Here is an 18411-nt window from a genome sequence, read left to right as displayed (position 1 = left end):
AAATGACTCAGAAACAGATGAGTTACCATTACCAAAGGTCTGAAGTGGGTCCCTGAGGAAGTAGGCAGTGAGGACTCTTGTGAAATAGCTGTTTATAGTATTACTAGATGTGTGCCTGATGCTATTGCATCGGGAGGGCAGTAACATCACGATGGCGGCCCACTCACTTCTGTGCAGTCACGATGGTGTTTTATGGCCTGTGCTGGAGATGGTGTGCGGTGCCACAAGAAGGTGGTCGCACCATGTTAGGTGTCGGGTTCCTGCAGTGGTTCAACAGGAATCCAGAGCCTCACATTCTGCGGTCTCCCATTATCTTTCGACCGCAGAGGACATTGCTCAGCAATCCCGGCTTCCCAGATGCTCTGCCCAGACCTGCTCTGTGGGGCTGGCTATTCCTGCCACCTTTGGGTCAGCAATGGCAATGCAGGCTGCTCAGCAGCAAATTGCTCCAGAGGCTAAGTCCCTTCGTCGCTCTACTGAGCATGCTCACGAGACGATCTCCCATTGGAGATCAGGAGTCACATGTCCAAGTCCTTCTCGTGATCTGATTGGTCCATCTCAGACATCTGAAAGCTTCCTCAAGGTCCCGGCTATAAAAGGTTTGCATGGCCGCTCGTCCATGCGCTAGTATAGTCTCTAGTTGCTTACTGTGTGAATGATGATGGATGCATGAACCTGCGAATGACTCATTAAGATCCCCTCCCTCTGATATTACAAGTGTGTATAGGGACTTAGGTTTAGAGTCAGCGCCAGCCAGTGACAAGCTACAGCCACAATAAGCATCCTCCACAATGCTAGCGTCCGACAATGTGCCTGCTACCGGGCATTGTCGATTAGCGACAGTGTCTGTCGCCGTGCTGCAGTCTGCAGCTCCTCTTGGCGTCTGCAGTAGCGATGCCGCATGCACGGTAGGTCTAGACGGACGCTGACCCTCTTCCTAGGGCCCAGCTCCTGTGACCATATATCGTGCGTGCACTTCTCTGAGACCTGTGATGCTAACAGGCTCAGCCTTTTTGTGTTTTGCACTTAAGGCATCTCTTTGAGTAAACAGAGATCGCTCAGCGCACCTGGGTGACGTTCAACCCGCGTGCCTTATACCGCCATATTGTACATCCGCCATTAGTTAGCAGCAGTGTTAACACCTTCTGCACGGTGGACCCCGGGTGGCGAACGCACTTTACGTTATTTTATATTTAGTGCATTCCGCCGTCCCTAACATTATACTAGCGCCAGGGTCTGACAATTAATGGCGGACCAGCAGCAGCTTCTGAAGTACATTCGGCAACTGGAGGGCAGGTTGGCGACTCTCGAGAGTTCCACCTCAGCTGCGAAATTTACTGAGGCTGCTGCTCAGGCAGTCGCAGAGGCTGTCTCACGTGTGTCCACTTCCACGCCTGCGCCGACAGTATCCCGCCTCCCGTTGCCCGATAAATTTTCTGGTGACAGCGCCTCCTGCAGGGGTTTCGTGAGCCAGTGCTCTATCCAGCTTGAGTTACTGGCCGCACGATTCCCTACAGAGCGGGCTAAGGTGGGGTTTATCGTTTCCCTTCTGTCGGGCAGGGCGTTGGAGTGGGCTACGCCACTGTGGGAGCGTGGTGACCTTATGGTTAGGACCGCTGCTCAGTTCTTAACATCTCTGAAGCAGGTCTTTTTGGCGCCACGGGTCACTCACGACACCTCTCTCCAGCTACTAGCATTAACACAGGGATCCCTCTCGGTCAGCCAGTACGCCGTCCGTTTCTGGACACTGGCTTCCGAGCTGGAGTGGCCTGATAAAACCCTCATCCCTGTGTTCTGGAGAGGTTTGGCGGAGCATGTTAAGGATGCTCTATCTACCAGGAAGGTTCCCGTAAGTCTGGAAGAGCTGATTGCCATTTTCACCCGCATCGATCTCCGTTTTTCGGAGCGCGGGCTGGAGCGTGCTCAATCCAGGCGGAAGGTTAGCTTGGCTTCCAACCTCTTTGAACCTCTCGAACCACCTGAGCCAGAGAGTTTACCTCCAGAGCCCATGGAGGTGTCCCGTGCCGGTCTCAAGACTCATCCGGCACAAAGCTCCACACGCTGCTACCAGTGTCGACAGTCTGGTCACCTGGCTAACAGGTATCCGCAGCAGCTGAAAAAACGATCGCGTCCACTGGTAATTGGTGGGGGTCTATTCGCTATGGAGACCTTCTCCCCCAAACCGGCGCTCCAAGGGACAATACATTAGATAGCGGTGCTTCCTCATGGGAGGTACAGGTCACGGTGGACTCCGGGGCCGAAGGGAACTTCATGTCTTCGTCCTTCGCCCAACAGCGCGCTATCCCATTGGTGCCACTTCCTCACCCAATGCCCATCAGGGTGGTCAACGGGGCGACCTTATCATCCCAGATTACCCACCAAACAGCACCCCTTAGGCTCTCAATTTCACCGTCTCACCAGGAGACGCTTTCCCTGCTCATTATGCCAGAGGGCATCGATCAGGTGCTCCTCGGGGTTCCCTGGCTCCGTTGCCATTCCCCTCATATAGAGTGGTCCTCGTGGAGAATACTGGGATGGAGCAAAGACTGTGTGGGAAGGTGCATTGGGGGGAGGTGTCCAAGTAGCCTCTGCGGAGGTGCCTGGCGATCTTTCCGCGCCCCCTACTGGGAATCTGAAGACCGTGGCTCCAGTCGTCCTCGAGTCAGTGCCGCCAGGCAAGACCTTTGTCCCGCCTCACCTGCGGTCCAAGGTTCTCACGTGGGCACACGCGTCCAGGGTGGATGGTCACTTTGGCTACAAGCAGACCACAAAACTCCTGGCAAGGTCTTATTGGTGGCTGCACAGGGCTCAGGACACTAAAAAATACATTCAGGCATGCGCCTCTTGTGCTCGGAGCAGCTCCTCTAAACTGAGGCCGGCTGGCATACTGTATCCCTTGCCGGTGGCAGACTGGGCAATGGAGGTTCGCGACAGCCTGGGTCGCACCCCGCATGTCACTCTATCCTCTAAAGTGAGAGTGAAGACGCCCGCCGACACACATCGGCGCCCTGCTCCAACTTCTGCTCCTGGCAACTTAGCTATCCCTGACGCCTTCCACGAGTCCCTTCTCAAACCTGTTCACATGTCCCGATTTTCCGAGTCATCTGCCAGGACATCAGACTAGTCTTCAGACGAGCCTGAGGACTATGCCTCTGTGGGACACAAGGTTGTACGTGGCAAAAAACTTTATTTGGTGGATTGGAGGACTCAGGAGGGAGGGGGCTGTAGGGGGGGTAATGTTAGGTGTCTGGTTCCTGCAGCGGTTCAACAGGAATCCAGAGCCTCACATTCTGCGGTCTCCCATTATCTTTCGACCACAGAGGACATTGCTCAGCAATCCCGGCTTCCCAGATGCTCTGCCCAGACCTGCTCTGTGGGGCTGGCTATTGCTGCCACCTTTGGGTCAGCAATAGCAATGCAGGCTGCTCAGCAGCAAATCGCTCCAGAGGCTAAGTCCTTTCGTCACTCTACTGAGCATGCTCACAAGACGATCTCCCATTAAAGATCGGGAGTCACATGTCCAGGTCCTTCTCGTGATCTGATTGGTCCATCTCACAGATCTGGAAGCTTCCGGAAGGTCCCGGCTATAAAAGGTTCGCATGGCCGCTCAGCCATGCGCTAGTATAGTCTCTAGTTGCTTACTGTGTGAATGATGATGGATGCATGAATCTGCGAGTGACTCATTAAGATCCCCTCCCTCTGATATTACGAGTGTGTATAGGGACATAGGTTTAGAGTCAGCGCCAGCCAGTGGCAAGCTACAGCCACAATAGCATCCTCCACAGTGCTAGCGTCTGACAGTGCGCCTGCTACCGGGCATTGTCGATTAGCAGCAGTGTCTGTCGCCGCGCTGCAGTCTGCAGCTCCTCTTGGCGTCCGCAGCGGCAACGCCGCACGCTCGGTAGGTCTAGACGGATGCTGACCCTCTGCCTAGTGCCCAGCTCCTGTGACCATGTACCGTGCGTGCACTTCTCTGAGACCTGTGACGCTAACAGGCTCAGCCTTTTTGTGTTTTGCACTTAAGGCATCTCTGTGAGTAAACAGAGATCACTCAGCGCACCTGGGTTGCATTCAACCCGCGTGCGTTATACTGCCATATTGTACGTCCGCCATTAGCTAGCAGTAGTGTTAACACCTTCTGCACGATGGACCCCGGGCGGCGAACGCACTTTACGTTATTTTATATTTAGTGCATTCCGCCGCCCCTAACACACCCAATCTCCAGTACAGGCCTCAAGCCGCAGTCTTTCCTGCCGGCTGTGACTGCACAGAGGTGGGTGGGCAGGCAGCGGCGGGATCTGGCGTGTGTAGTCAGGCGGTGGGTCCTGGCAGGGGTCCGGCGGCGGCATCCCTCTCATTACTCCCCCCTCATTACACCCTCTCATTACACCCCCTAATTACACCCTCTCATTATACCCCCTTCATTACACTCCTTTCTTTATACCCCCTTGTTACACCCCTTTCACAGCCTCGTGATCGCAGCAGCAGCCTGGATCTGAGCAACAGCTGGGATCCAAGCAGCGGCTGGGATCCAAGCAGCGGCTGGGATCGCAGTGGCGGTCGGGATAGCAGCGGCGTACTTCCGGTGCGGCGCGGTGGATTGTGGGATTCAGGGACATCCAGACGGACAATTTAAGGTAATTATTTACAGTATATAGATAGACCATTAAAGGTTTGTTGTTGTAGAGAAGGTGTGGTAGTGTGGCTGAAACTGTTAAAGAAAAAACCCTATTACATAAAGACCCTTAAACCATACAAGAATTGTAAAACCAGGGGAAGAGTCTTGAGGAGATCATTTGCATATTCCCAGTGCCTTCTGGGATAAGTGAAGAGTCTCCGCGAGCTCAATGATCACTCGGTTTTGGCCGTTGCAGCTGAAAAGAGGAAATCGGAAAACCAGGGGAAGAGTCTTGAGGAGATCATTTGCATATTCCCAGTGCCTTCTGGGATAAGTGAAGAGTCTCCGCGAGCTCAACGATCACTGGGTTTTGGCCGTTGCAGCTGAAAAGAGGAAATCAAAAAAACCGCGTGCCGAAATTTGGCTCATCTTTCATCGTTTTTAAGAAATCTCAAGATGGAAGAGGCCAGGAGCCATTTGGTGAGCTGCATTTCTTGCTACATGTTCACAGATTTACCAGTGGAAAAGCCAAACTTCACATGCCACAAATGCAAGCTTGTGTCCCTGTTGGAGGAAAAGTTGCAAAATCTCGAAGAGAGGTTAGCTACGTTGAAGATCATTAAGGAAGGTGAAGAGTTCTTGGAGCAGAATTATCTCTTCATGTTACAGAAAGAGAAGAAATTCGAAGTGCACCTGAAGAAACAGAGGAATGGAGACAAGTGACCCAGAGAAGCAGGAGGATCAGGAGGCAGTCAGCACCCATACTGCTCAGGAACCAGTACCAGGCTCTCACGCAGGAAAACGATGAAGACACACATCAGGATAAGACTTTGCCAACAAACAGCAACCTTGTACGCCCTCAGAGTCCTCCTGGATGGAGAAAGAAAAATGTTGTGAAGAAGAAACGGAGGAGTGGTGGTCATGGGGGATTCCCTGCTGAGAGGAACAGAGGCCGCTATCTGCAGACCGGATATAACTTCAAGAGAAATGTGCTGTCTTCCAGGTGCAAAAATTAAAGATGTGTCTGACAGGATATCAGGACTCTTCAGACCTACAGATGACTACCCATTCCTGCTACTACATGTGGGGACAAATGACACCGCAAGAAACGACCTGGAAACCATCTGCAGAGACTTTGAAGACTTAGGCAAGAAAGTGAAAGAACTGGGAGCGCAGGTGGTCTTCTCTTCCATCCTCCCAGTGGATGGCCATGGAACAAGGAGGTGGAATAAGATTCTGCAGGTGAACAACTGGCTACGTCGATGGTGCCGTCAGCAACGATTTGGATTTCTGGATCACGGAGTGAACTACTTATACGATGGACTACTTGCTAGAGATGGGGTGCACCTTACGAAGACTGGAAAGCATGTATTTGGAAGTCGCCTTGCTACACTTGTAAGGAGAGCTTTAAACTAGAACAACATGGGAAGGGAAGCAAAAGACCAGAAAAAGCCATACACCTGACAAATGCTATTGAGAACTCTGCTATTAGAAGTGGAAAGGAAGAACAAAGACGAAAGAATCTAATTAATAAAAATATTGGAGAAAGAGAAACCAATCACAAACTAAAATGTTTCTATACTAATGCACAAAGCATGGGCAACAAACAAGGAGAATTGGAACTACTAACACAGGAAAAGAAATATGATGTCATTGGAATCACTGAAACTTGGTGGGATAATACACATGATTGGAATACAAGACTAGAAGGATACAACTTATTTGCAAGAAACAGACTTGATAAACGAGGAGGGGGTGTCGCATTGTATGTTCGAAACGCGTATATCTGCACAGAGATTGAAGCTTCAGAGACTGGGAGTTCTGTGGAAACTGTTTGGGTAAGAATACAAGGACAGAACAATGGAAAGGACACCATTGTAGGCATTTACTACAGGCCGCCTGTGCAAGCCGAAGATATGGATGAACTCTTTATGCATCAGATGGCCAAGTTCTCCAAAAAATATGACATAGTTGTCATGGGAGATTTCAACTATCCAGACATTTGTTGGGAATCTCTCTCAGGCAAAACTATCAGGTCAAGGAAATTCTTATCCTCTCTTGCTGACAACTTTATCTTCCAAAAGGTAAGGGAGAAAACAAGGGGAACTGCTACCTTGGATCTTATCCTTATAAACAGGGAGGAAATGGTTGAGGAGGTAAAAGTGGCTGGGACCCTAGGAGGTAGCGACCATGCTATTTTAGAATTTTGGATAACTAGAGGCGGAAGACCTGTGAAGACTCAGACGTCAAGGTTAGATTTCAGAAAGGCAGATTTTAAGGGATTCAGAAAGAGAATTGGAGGGATCCAATGGCTGGATATCCTTAAAGACAAAAATGTCCAGGAAGGATGGGAAATTTTGAAAAATGAAATTCTCAAAGCACAGTTGTTAACAATTCCGAAAAGAGGGAAGAATAGGAAGCATTTAAGGAAACCAGGATGGATGAACACAGAACTTAAGCACATGCTAAAAAGGAAGAAAAAAATGTTTATAAAATGGAAAGAGGGAGGCATATCTAAAGAAGAATATAATGCTGTCTGCAGAACCTGCAGGGCACAAATCAGATTATCTAAAGCTGAAAATGAACTGAGGCTTGCAAGAGATGTCAAAAGCAATAATAAAGGATTTTGGGGATATGTCAAAAGTAAAAGAAAAGTCAAAGATGCTATAGGATTTTTACAGGATGAAAATGATGAAATGGTAAGACAGGACGTTGAGAAGGCTGAACTTTTAAATTCCTATTTTGCATCTGTTTTCTCTCAGAAAGGAAATGCAACATCAACTGTTATCCACTGTCCTATTAAGGGAATAGAAGAATCCAGGATATCTATAAACAGAAAGATAGTGAGGAAACACTTAGCTAACCTAAATGAATTCAAGTCTCCAGGTCCAGATGAATTACACCCCAGAGTACTGAAGGAGATAGCAGAAGACATTTTTGAACCCCTCTCCATAATCTTTGAAAATTCTTGGAGAACAGGAGAAGTGCCAGAAGACTGGAGAACAGCAAATGTTGTTCCTATCTTCAAAAAGGGGAAGAAGGTGGACCCAGGCAACTATAGGCCGGTGAGTCTGACTTCTATACCAGGAAAGATCTTTGAACAAATTATTAAACAACATGTATGTCAATACCTGGATAAGAATGAAGTGATTAAACAGAGTCAGCATGGGTTTGTAACTAATAAGTCATGTCAGACTAACTTAATTTCCTTCTATGACGGTATCACTGATTGGGTGGATCAAGGAAATGCTGTAGATATAGTATATCTTGACTTCAGCAAAGCATTTGACAAAGTCTCTCATACAATCCTTATTGAAAAAATGACTAAGTATGGAATGGACAAGGCAACTGTTAGGTGGATTCATAACTGGCTTAGTGATCGGACCCAAAGAGTGGTCGTAAATGGCTGCACATCCAGTTGGAAGAATGTCTCAAGTGGGGTACCACAGGGCTCTGTCCTGGGCCCTGTATTGTTCAACATCTTTATCAACGATTTAGATGAAGGAATTGAGGGTAAACTGATTAAATTTGCTGATGACACAAAGCTAGGAGGGATAGCTAATACTAGAGAAGAGAGAGAGAGGATTCAAAAAGATTTAAATAAACTGGAGAAGTGGGCAGCAACTAACAGAATGGTTTTTAACAGGGAGAAATGCAAAGTACTACATCTGGGCAATAAAAATGAAAAAAGCATATATAGAGTGGGAGGAATAGGGCTAAGTGACAGCACATGTGAAAAAGACTTGGGTATACTAATAGATCACAGACTGAATATGAGTCAACAGTGTGATGCAGCAGCAAAAAAGGCAAATGCAATTCTAGGATGTATTAACAGAAGCATACAGTCTAGATCACGTGAAGTCATTATTTCCCTCTACTCCTCTTTGGTGAGACCTCATCTGGAATATTGTGTCCAGTTTTGGGCACCACATTTTAAAAAAGACATCAACAAACTGGAGCAAGTTCAGAAAAGAGCGACCAGAATGGGGACCGGTCTGCAAACCCTGTCTTATGAGGAAAGGTTGCAGGATTTGGGAATGTTTAGTTTGCAAAAGAGAAGACTGAGAGGAGACTTAATAGCTGTCTACAAATATCTAAAGGGCTGTCACATTGTAGAAGGATCAACTTTATTCTCATTTGCACAAGGAAAGACTAGAAGCAATGGGATGAAACTGAATGGGAGGAGACACAGATTAGATATTAGAAAAAACTTTTTGACAGTTAGAGTGATCAATGAGTGGAACAGGCTGCCACGAGAAGTGGTGAGTTCTCCTTCAATGGAAGTCTTCAAACAGAGGCTGGACAGACATCTGACTGGGATGATTTAGCGAATCCTGCTTTGAGCAGGGGGTTGGACCAGATGGCCCAGGAGGTCCCTTCCAACTCTACGATTCTATGATTCTATGATTCTATGATTCTATGTTCCATGTAGAGAAGTCTTCAACTTAACCCTATCTTGACCCCATTAGCCCGTCACTATAATATTGCCATCTTCTGCTCTACTAATATCCCAACATACGAAAACTGAAGTTTTGTAGATTTTGCGTAAGGTATGACAGCTTCATTATAAGAAAAGCTCATCCAGATTGGACAATTCTATTAATATTTGGACAAATAGTTAATTTTCATGAATGTGATTATAGTGGTGGAAGAGTTGTGAACTCATGCATGGTGTTGGGGTTTCTGCTCTCTGGTAGCAGCTTGGATAAGCACCGGCACAGGGTGTATATCAAGACAGAATAAAGTTTGCTGTCTTTCATAAACTTTACAGCTACACATTGAAAAAGTCTTTCATCAGCATAAATGAAAAAGAAACGGTCTTCAGCACAAATTAATTTAAAAAAAGTCCTTTCTCTGGGTAAGAAAAAGGAAATCAAAGCGTTCTCACCACCTTGGTATTACAGACACTTCTCAGTCCCTAGCTTAGATAGTCCACCATTAACAGAATTTTTCTAGCTCTATCGCAAGACAACATGCTAAGCTAACCCAGCTGCTTGTTATTATGCCTGTAAGACCCAGACTTGAGTATGGGTGCGACTTTTCCCAGCCATGCTCATTAGGTTGCTCCTAAATTCTGGACCCAAAATGTAGTCAAATAAGATCCCTCTCAGTAACCTATTGTTATTGGTACATGTTATTCTGGGACTTACATCACCGAGGTCAACCACCTTGGTGACAGATACCTGCCATCCAGTCCCTTACCTCCTGTTTACTCAAAATGTATAGCAGAGTGTTTCATAGTTTCTCTACATTACTTTTTGGTTTGGGACCCTACTTGAGCACCCTATTTTGGAGTGCCGTTATCTTCTAACTATGTCTATATATAGGTGTGGCTCAGGTTCTATATATAGGTGTGGCTCAAGATCTTTACATAGGTGTGACTCAGAATCTGTATATACAGTGGTGTGAAAAGGTGTTTGCCCCCTTCCTGATTCCCTATTCTTTTGCATGTTTGTCACACTTAAATGTTTCCGATAACCAAATAAATATAAATACAGTATTAGACAAAGATAACACAAGTAATCACAAAATGCAGATTTTAAATTAAGGTATTTATTATTAAGGGAAAAAGAAATCCAAACCTGTGTGAAAAGTGATTGATTGCCCCTAAACCTAATAACTGGTTGGGCCACCCTTAGCAGCAACATCTGCAATCAAACATTTGCGATAAATGGGAATGAGTGTTTTACAATACTCTGGAGGAATTTTGCCCCACTCATCTTTGCAGAATTGTTGTAATTCAGCCACATTGGAGGGTTTCTGAGCATGAACCACCTTTTCAAGGTCGTGCTACAGCATCTCAATCGGATTAAGGTCAGGATATTGACTAGGCCACTCCAAAGTCTTAATTTTGTTTTTCTTAAGCCAATCAGAGGTGGGCTTGCTGGTGTGTTTTGGATCATTGCCCTACTGCATAACTCAAGTGTGCTTCAGCTTGAGGTCACAAACATATGGCCGGACATTCTCCTTCAGGATTTTTTAGTAGACAGCAGAATTCATGGTTCTATTTACCACAGTAAGTCTTCCAGGTCCTAAAGCAGCAAAACAGCTTCAAACCATCACACTGCCACCACTATATTTTATTATTGACATGATATTCCTTTTCTGAAATAGTATGATGTTCCTTTTCTCTACGCCAGATGTAATAGGACATAAACTTTCCACAAAGTTCAAGTTTTGTCTCGTCAGTCCACAGAGTATTCTCCCAAAAGTCTTGACGAACATCAAGATGTTTTCTGGCAGAACTAAGATGAGCCTTTATCTTCTTTATGCTCAGCAGTGGTTTTCATCTTAGAACTCTGCCATGCAGGCCATTTTTGCTCAGTCTCTGTCTTATGGTGGAGTCACGAACACTGACCTTTACTGAGACAAGTGAGGCATGCAGTACTTTGAATGTTGTTGTGGGGTCTTTTGTGACCTCTTGGATGAGTTCTTGGGGTAATTTTGGTCTGCCAGCCATTCCTGAGAAGGTTCACCACTGTTTCAAGTTTTTGCCATTTGTGGATAATGGTTCTCACTCTGGTTCGCTGGAGTCCCAAAGCTTTAAAAGTAGCTTTATAACCTTTTCCAGGCTGGTTGATCTCAATTGTTTTGTTTCTCATTTGTTCCAATTTTTTTTAGATTGCAGCACGATATCTAGCTTTTGAGGAACTTTTGCTATACTTCACTATGTAAAGAATGTCCTATCTAAGTAATTTCTTGATTGAGAATAGGTGTGGCAGTAATCAGGCCTGGGTGTGGCTAGGTAATTTGATCTCAATTTCCCAACGATGTGATAAAGCACAGTTAATTTATGTGTTAAGGCAGGGGGCAATCACTTTTTTCAAATGGGGCCCTGTAGGTTTGTATTTCTTATTCCCTTAACATTAAAGACCTTCATTTAAAAATTGCATTTTGTGTTTACTTGTGTTATCTTTTTCTTTTAATTTTGCTGCACAGGGAAAAAAATACAAATTATAATTTCTTAATAATAATATGTTTTTCTTTTGAAGATTTTGTTATTATCACACTAATATGTTATTTTTGTCATTTGTTCCACATGCTTAAGCAAAGCATGTCTCACACTCATAACTACAATATTTCTACATTCTCTTCATACACTGCTGAAGAAAACGATTTTTACAGGAATCAAATTACTTGTTGGTTAGAAATAATTAGAAATGAATTAGCACATGATAGGTTAACTAAACTATTACATAAAATGCTGGAAGCTAATTATTATTCTGGATTCACTGAATACACTCCTTATCATTTTAAATTAATAAAATCTTAAGATTTTTTTTGTAAAAACTTAGTAATATCAACCATTAAAATGTCTTGGTATGTTTTAATATGATTATTCGTAGTAAGACATTTGAGTTCCGGCAGTGCAACACAACCAATATCATTATCCTCTTCTATTGTAAGCACAGTTACAAACATCCAACCCTATTAATAATGGAAGAAAAAGCCTTTAGTTCACCACCTGTTAGAGAAAACATCTCGGTCTAAATCTATTTTATATGAGTTTTTATTTTTTGTTCTACCAGTATAATAATGCATTAACCTCAATCAACAAAAGCATCATTTTAACATATTTTAACATTATTAATATTCCTTTTTTTCTTGTATTTATTCTAAAGCAAGGTTGCCTGTTCTCAAATACAAAACTAGGAATTATTTTTTTAAATTCTAAAAAATGTTTTTTAGATTCTAAGAAAATATAAAAATTATAATATATGCACTTTATACAGTGACAGTTGAGTAACCAAAGCAAAGATCGCATCGTGACTTAAAATAAAAAAACACTAGTACATTTATAATGCCAAACCATAAAGGCTAAAGAAATAATCATATTATAGGCTCTCAAAACACATCTTGCCTGGTAAACTGGGAATCTTGTGTATACTCAATGCACCTGCTACACACTCCCATGGAGAAATCAGGCATTCAGTAGTCACTCTCTATGGTTAATAATGGACGATGTCAAATTTACAAATCGTAAATGTTAAGAAATATAGAAACAAAATCAGTAGTTTGGAGGGATAAACTCACCGGCTAGTTGTGCAGCGGAAGATTCCATATTGCTCTGAGGGATTTGTCTGGTCAGAGTTGAGACACTGGTAATAGGATGATGTGGCTCTGAAGCTACTGAGTACAATCTGCTTCTGCTTCTAACCCGTATTAATTTGCCAATGGTACTGACTGCTAATTCCATCCCAGATTGAATCTACTTTAGGCGAACGCCGAGTGGAACCAATTAGCCATACCTTCTGCTAATGTAACCATCAGCCTGGAAAAAACAAAAATCCAAACGAAAAAAAATATAAAAAAATTTCAAAAATATGAAAAACTCCAACAAAGTCAAGTCAAAAATTTACACAAAAACTAGCTAAACATTCCAAATTATGGTACCTAATAACCTAATAATTGCTATGTTAGGAAAATTCTTTACCGACTGGGTCACACAGGAAAGATATTTTCTCCCAGAGGTCAGTCATCAAATTAAAAGGTATTCCATTTGTATAAATACAACAAAAGAGCAATAACATGGAAAATCCAGAAGATGGGAAATCCAATAAGCATGACACCCGGGTCCTGCTCTCTGTATGTTGTGATATTGTTGGAGCGAGAACAATGCTCTTTGTAAAGGCAAAAAGAACTCTTCTGCTATAGAGTGTGAAGGGTTGAGCCTTTTATAGGTCTTTTTTTCTTTTAATCTCAAGTTACGCTCGGTGTACGAAGATGCTGTCTTGCTTTAAATATTAAAGGGTTTGTCTTGTAATCACCTGCTCATTTAGAGACTATTCTAACCTTAGAATTGGATTTAAGTGATAATCTAATATCTAAATCCAAATCTAAAATATTTATCTTAAAGTGAATGTCCATGGTCAAAAATTTTGTACGGATTATATCTGTTTTTTACAGCTGTCATAACTCCATTTTTCTTAAACAAAGCTCAAAATGTTGGTGCAACTTGAACTTTTTGGCGTTTTCGCTCCAGTTTTTCCCAGCTCCACAAAAATTGGTATGGTGGGGATGAGGGAAAGGTCTAGAGTAAGTTTTGTGCCACCTCTTTATGAATCAGGAGAGTATGACTCCACCACAACCCCTCATTAAGACCAGCGAGAAAATTGTCGGTCTAGATGATGAAGACCATAGAGCTTAATGATAAGATCCTGGCTGTATGGCTGTAGTAACCTCTAAGGTGGAGCCTAGGAGCTAATGTATGAACAGTATGCAGTAGACTCCTAAGCTCCCCCTAGTGGTGGATGCAGGCAGGCAAACTTTTAACATTAAATACTTTACTATATGTGTGTTGAGCTGAAAAGCTTTTCATGGTCCTAATTTTTTAAGGCCTACATTCTACATGCCAGTCTTGAATGAGGAGGTGTGCTGGAGTCAGACATTTCTGAATTACTAGGAGGTGCACACCTTTTACTGAATCAGGAGCGCCTGACAAGTGGCGTACGCCTCTGTGTTGCACACCCCACCACATATCTGGTATAAGGAGCATGAATTTGACTAGCTGCAAGCTCGCCTCGTACAGAGTGATTGACATCCTCCCAGTATGAATATGGGTTTATATCCGTGCTCAGAGGATGTCAATCACTGTTTACTGGGCGTGTCTGCAGCAATGAATCTGTGACTGTGACTGATGCAACACTCCGTTGACCCAAGGTAACTGATCAGCAAAAAGTCCAGCTGCTAAAAATTTACAAGGTACAGCTTTTATACAATCATGATTGTTTTGTATTTAAAGGGGGCATCCTGTCTCAGTAGAAAATAGTTTAGTCATTCAATGAAATTCCCCTGTATTCCTCATGTGAGTAGTTGCATACCTGCTGTCACATGCCAACTAGTCTTATCCGGCTTCTTTCTATAGAAGAGGTCCAGGAGTCTAGTCAACCTGTGACCGCAAAAATGTACAGTAAATCGCATATCAGAGGTTACGCATCTGTAGTCTACAGGAGGAATGATGACAGGGTGCGAGTCACACACTGTAACGCTTTGGTATTCTGCAGTCACATAGAGCGATTGTAGACTTTTTTCTGCGACAGGAAAACCCCTTTACTAGAATGCAGCAGCATGGTGCCAGCTTCATAGGCTTAAAGCTGATGACAGCTTCCCTTTAAGCTCCTTTAGAGGCATATTTTGGCTAAAATATCAACTAATTCCTCTTGTATTTTTTCATATTTGCAGGCAGCAGCCAGGACCTGTAGAGTCGGTGTAGGAACTGGGTTGTCTATAGGGGTGCACTTATACAGTGCTGAGTTGCCAACCAGACCTAATATTGTGAACTACAAATATTTGTGTAACTGGCACCTTATACAAGAATTAAAAATGTGCTTTTATAATCATGGCTGGTCTCAAATAAAAGTGGCGCCCCTAGGCAAAAATTTAAAGTGGGGCCCCAAATGCTAACATAATTTGCCTTCACCCGGAAACATTTATGTTGCATTTACACAAGTTGACTTCAGGCATTCAGTCATTCTATGCCTCTTTTATACAATTGGACGAAGAATGATGAGGATAGAACAAACACTAAAAGATCATTCCATGCTGCCCTCATGCATATCATGTTATCAGCAGCACATCTCCTGCTTACACCACATGATGTGCTGCCGAGAATAAAGATTTTTGTTCCGGTATAAATGAACCAATTACCCAATGAATGTGCAGATTTCCTATTCTTTTGCATGTTTGTGACACTTACATGTTTCAGATCACCAGACAAATGCAAATATTAGACAAAGATAACCACATATCATAGACATAAATTACGACGTGGGACAGTGTTGCTAATCTTCACTTCAGACAGGTGAAAAATATGGTGTTTGAATATTTTTCTTTTTTTTTTTACAGGGGAAAAGAGCTTCAATGGAATGGGCATAAGGTGAGTATCATGGTTGTTTATTGTTTTCTTTTTTATACAGGGGACAAGGACTTCAATGGAATAGGTGTAAGGTGAGTATAACTGTTTTTTATTTTTAATTTCACTGTCTTTCTTTCAAATAATGGATTTTATTCTAGCTGTGTCTTTTTTATAACTTAACTATTGGGTAAGTAATGATGGCGTCTTATAGACGCCTCTCCATTACTAACCTGTGGCCATGATGTCAGCAGCCATAAAACAGTTGACATCAACTTCACCAATATTACCTCGTTTGCCACCGCACCAGGGAAAGGGCCGGGCAAAGCGCCAGAATTGGATCTGATAAAACTGTGGGTGACCCCATGCCGTTTCTTGATAACCAGCCATGATAAAGCTGACAGCTGAGGGCTGCAGCTCGCAGTTGTCGGTTTTGCCTGTGCTGGTTATCAAAAATAGAAGAGATCCCACAGCACTATTTAATTATTTTTTTATTTATAGCACAGGGGCCAGCTGACTACTACCCCCATCAACAGCGTATGCTCTCGCTGTTTTCAGCAACAGCAGGCATAGGCTGATGGGAGCAGTACTCTCTCATTACCTGACAACTGTAACTGGAGGTATCCTTTTTACCGCCTGTCACAGCTGCTGGCTCATGCTGTCATCTGACAGCATGGGAACTGCAGCTCTCTGACCAGCAGTAATAATCTTACCACCTATCAGAACCTGTGTTGCCATCTGTCATTTATCTGAATGGGGTCCGGGCACAGGTATGTTCAGCTTTTTTTAGATATTCGGCCAGACCTTAACATCCACAAGTTTGCCCATTACTACTCCTCAGTAAGTAATGGTGTCCTTTCCATTGTTCAGTCCTAGGGTAAGAATACAAGGACAGAACAATGGAAAGGACACCATTGTAGGCATTTACTACAGGCCGCCTGTGCAAGCTGAAGATATGGATGAACTCTTTATGCATCAAATGGCCAAGTTCTCCAAAAAATATGACATAGTTGTCATGGGAGATTTCAACTATCCAGACATTTGTTGGGAATCTCTCTCAGGCAAAACTAACAGGTCAAGGAAATTCTTATCCTCTCTTGCTGACAACTTTATCTTCCAAAAGGTAGGGGAGAAAACAAGGGGAACTGCTACCTTGGATCTAATCCTTATAAACAGGAAGGAAATGGTAGAGTAGGTAAAAGTGGCTGGGACCCTAGGAGGTAGCGACCATGCTATTTTAGAATTTTGGATAACTAGAGGAGGAAGACCTGTGAAGACTCAGACGTCAAGGTTAGATTTCAGAAAGGCAGATTTTAAGGGATTCAGAAAGAGAATTGGAGGGATCCAATGGCTGGATATCCTTAAAGACAAAAATGTCCAGGAAGGATGGGAAATCTTGAAAAATGAAATTCTCAAAGCACAATTGTTAACAATTCCGAAAAGAGGGAAGAATAGGAAGCATTTAAGGAAACCAGGATGGATGAACACAGAACTTAAGCACATGCTAAAAAGGAAGAAAAGAATGTTTATAAAATGGAAAGAGGGAGGCATATCTAAAGAAGAATATAATGCTGTCTGCAGAACCTGCAGGGAACAAATCAGATTATCTAAAGCTGACAATGAATTGAGGCTTGCAAGAGATGTCAAAAGCAATAATAAAGGATTTTGGGGATATGTCAAAAGTAAAAGAAAAGTCAAAGATTGTATAGAATTTTTACTGGATGAAAACGATGAAATGGTAAGACAGGATGTTGAGAAGGCCGAACTTTTAAATTCCTATTTTGCATCTGTTTTCTCTCAGAAAGGAAATGTAACATCAACTGTTCTTCACTGTCCTATTAAGGGAATAGAAGAATCCAGGATATCTATAAACAGAAAGATAGTGAGGAAACACTTAGCTAACCTAAATGAATTCAAGTCTCCAGGTCCAGATGAATTACACCCCAGAGTACTGAAGGAGATAGCAGAAGAAATTTTTGAACCCCTCTCCATAATCTTTGAAAATTCTTGGAGAACAGGAGAAGTCCCAGAAGACTGGAGAAGAGCAAATGTTGTTCCTATCTTCAAAAAGGGGAAGAAGGTGGACCCAGGCAACTATAGGCCGGTGAGTCTGACTTCTATACCAGGAAAGATCTTTGAACAAATTATTAAACAACATGTATGTCAATACCTGGATGAGAATGAAGTGATTAAACAGAGTCAGCATGAGTTTGTAACTAATAAGTCATGTCAGACTAACTTAATTTCCTTCTATGACGGAATCACTGATTGGGTGGATTAAGGAAATGCTGTAGATATAGTATATCTTGACTTCAGCAAAGCATTTGACAAAGTATCTCATACAATCCTTATTGAAAAAATGACTAAGTATGGAATGGACAAGGCACCTGTTAGGTGGATTCATAACTGGCTTAGTGATTGGACCCAAAGAGTGGTCGTAAATGGCTGCACATCCAGTTGGAAGAATGTCTCAAGTGGGGTACCACAGGGCTCTGTCCTGGGCCCTGTATTGTTCAAAATCTTTATCAACGATTTAGATGAAGGAATTGAGGGTAAACTGATTAAATTTGCTGGCGACACAAAGCTAGGAGGGATAGCTAATACTAGAGAAGAGAGAGAGGATTCAAAAAGATATATATAAACTGGAGCAGTGGGCAGCAACTAACAGAATTGTTTTTAACAGGGAAAAATGCAAAGTACTACATCTGGGCAATAAAAATGAAAAAGCATATACAGAATGGGAGGAATAGTGCTAAGCAACAGCACATGTGAAAAAGACTTGGGTATACTAATAGATCACAGACTGAATATGAGTCAACAGTGTGATGCAGCTGCAAAAAAGGCAAATGCAATTCTAGGATGTATTAACAGAAGCATACAGTCTAGATCACGTGAAGTCATTATATCCCTCTACTCCTCTTTGGTCAGACCTCATCTGGAA

The 18411-nt window shown here is 43.2% G+C and overlaps 1 protein-coding gene across 1 annotated transcript in view; it reads right to left on the bottom strand.

Moving 5' to 3' along the window:
* The window catches only part of ANO2 (anoctamin 2), a 239517-nt gene extending 226702 nt beyond the window's left edge, over window positions 1–12815 (bottom strand). Inside the window, exon 1 of the mRNA XM_073567770.1 lies at window positions 12653–12815. Coding sequence (XP_073423871.1) covers window positions 12653–12815 — 163 coding nt within the window. The remainder of the gene's footprint in view (window positions 1–12652) is intronic.
* Between the last annotated feature and the right edge of the window lie 5596 nt (window positions 12816–18411).

Source organism: Dendrobates tinctorius, unplaced genomic scaffold (genome assembly GCF_039654945.1).
Source record: "Dendrobates tinctorius isolate UK_male_01 unplaced genomic scaffold, ASM3965494v1 ptg000020l, whole genome shotgun sequence".
NCBI lineage: Eukaryota > Metazoa > Chordata > Amphibia > Anura > Dendrobatidae > Dendrobates > Dendrobates tinctorius.
Note: the sequence above shows the minus strand (reverse complement) of the source record. Positions and strands in the feature narration are given on the sequence as shown.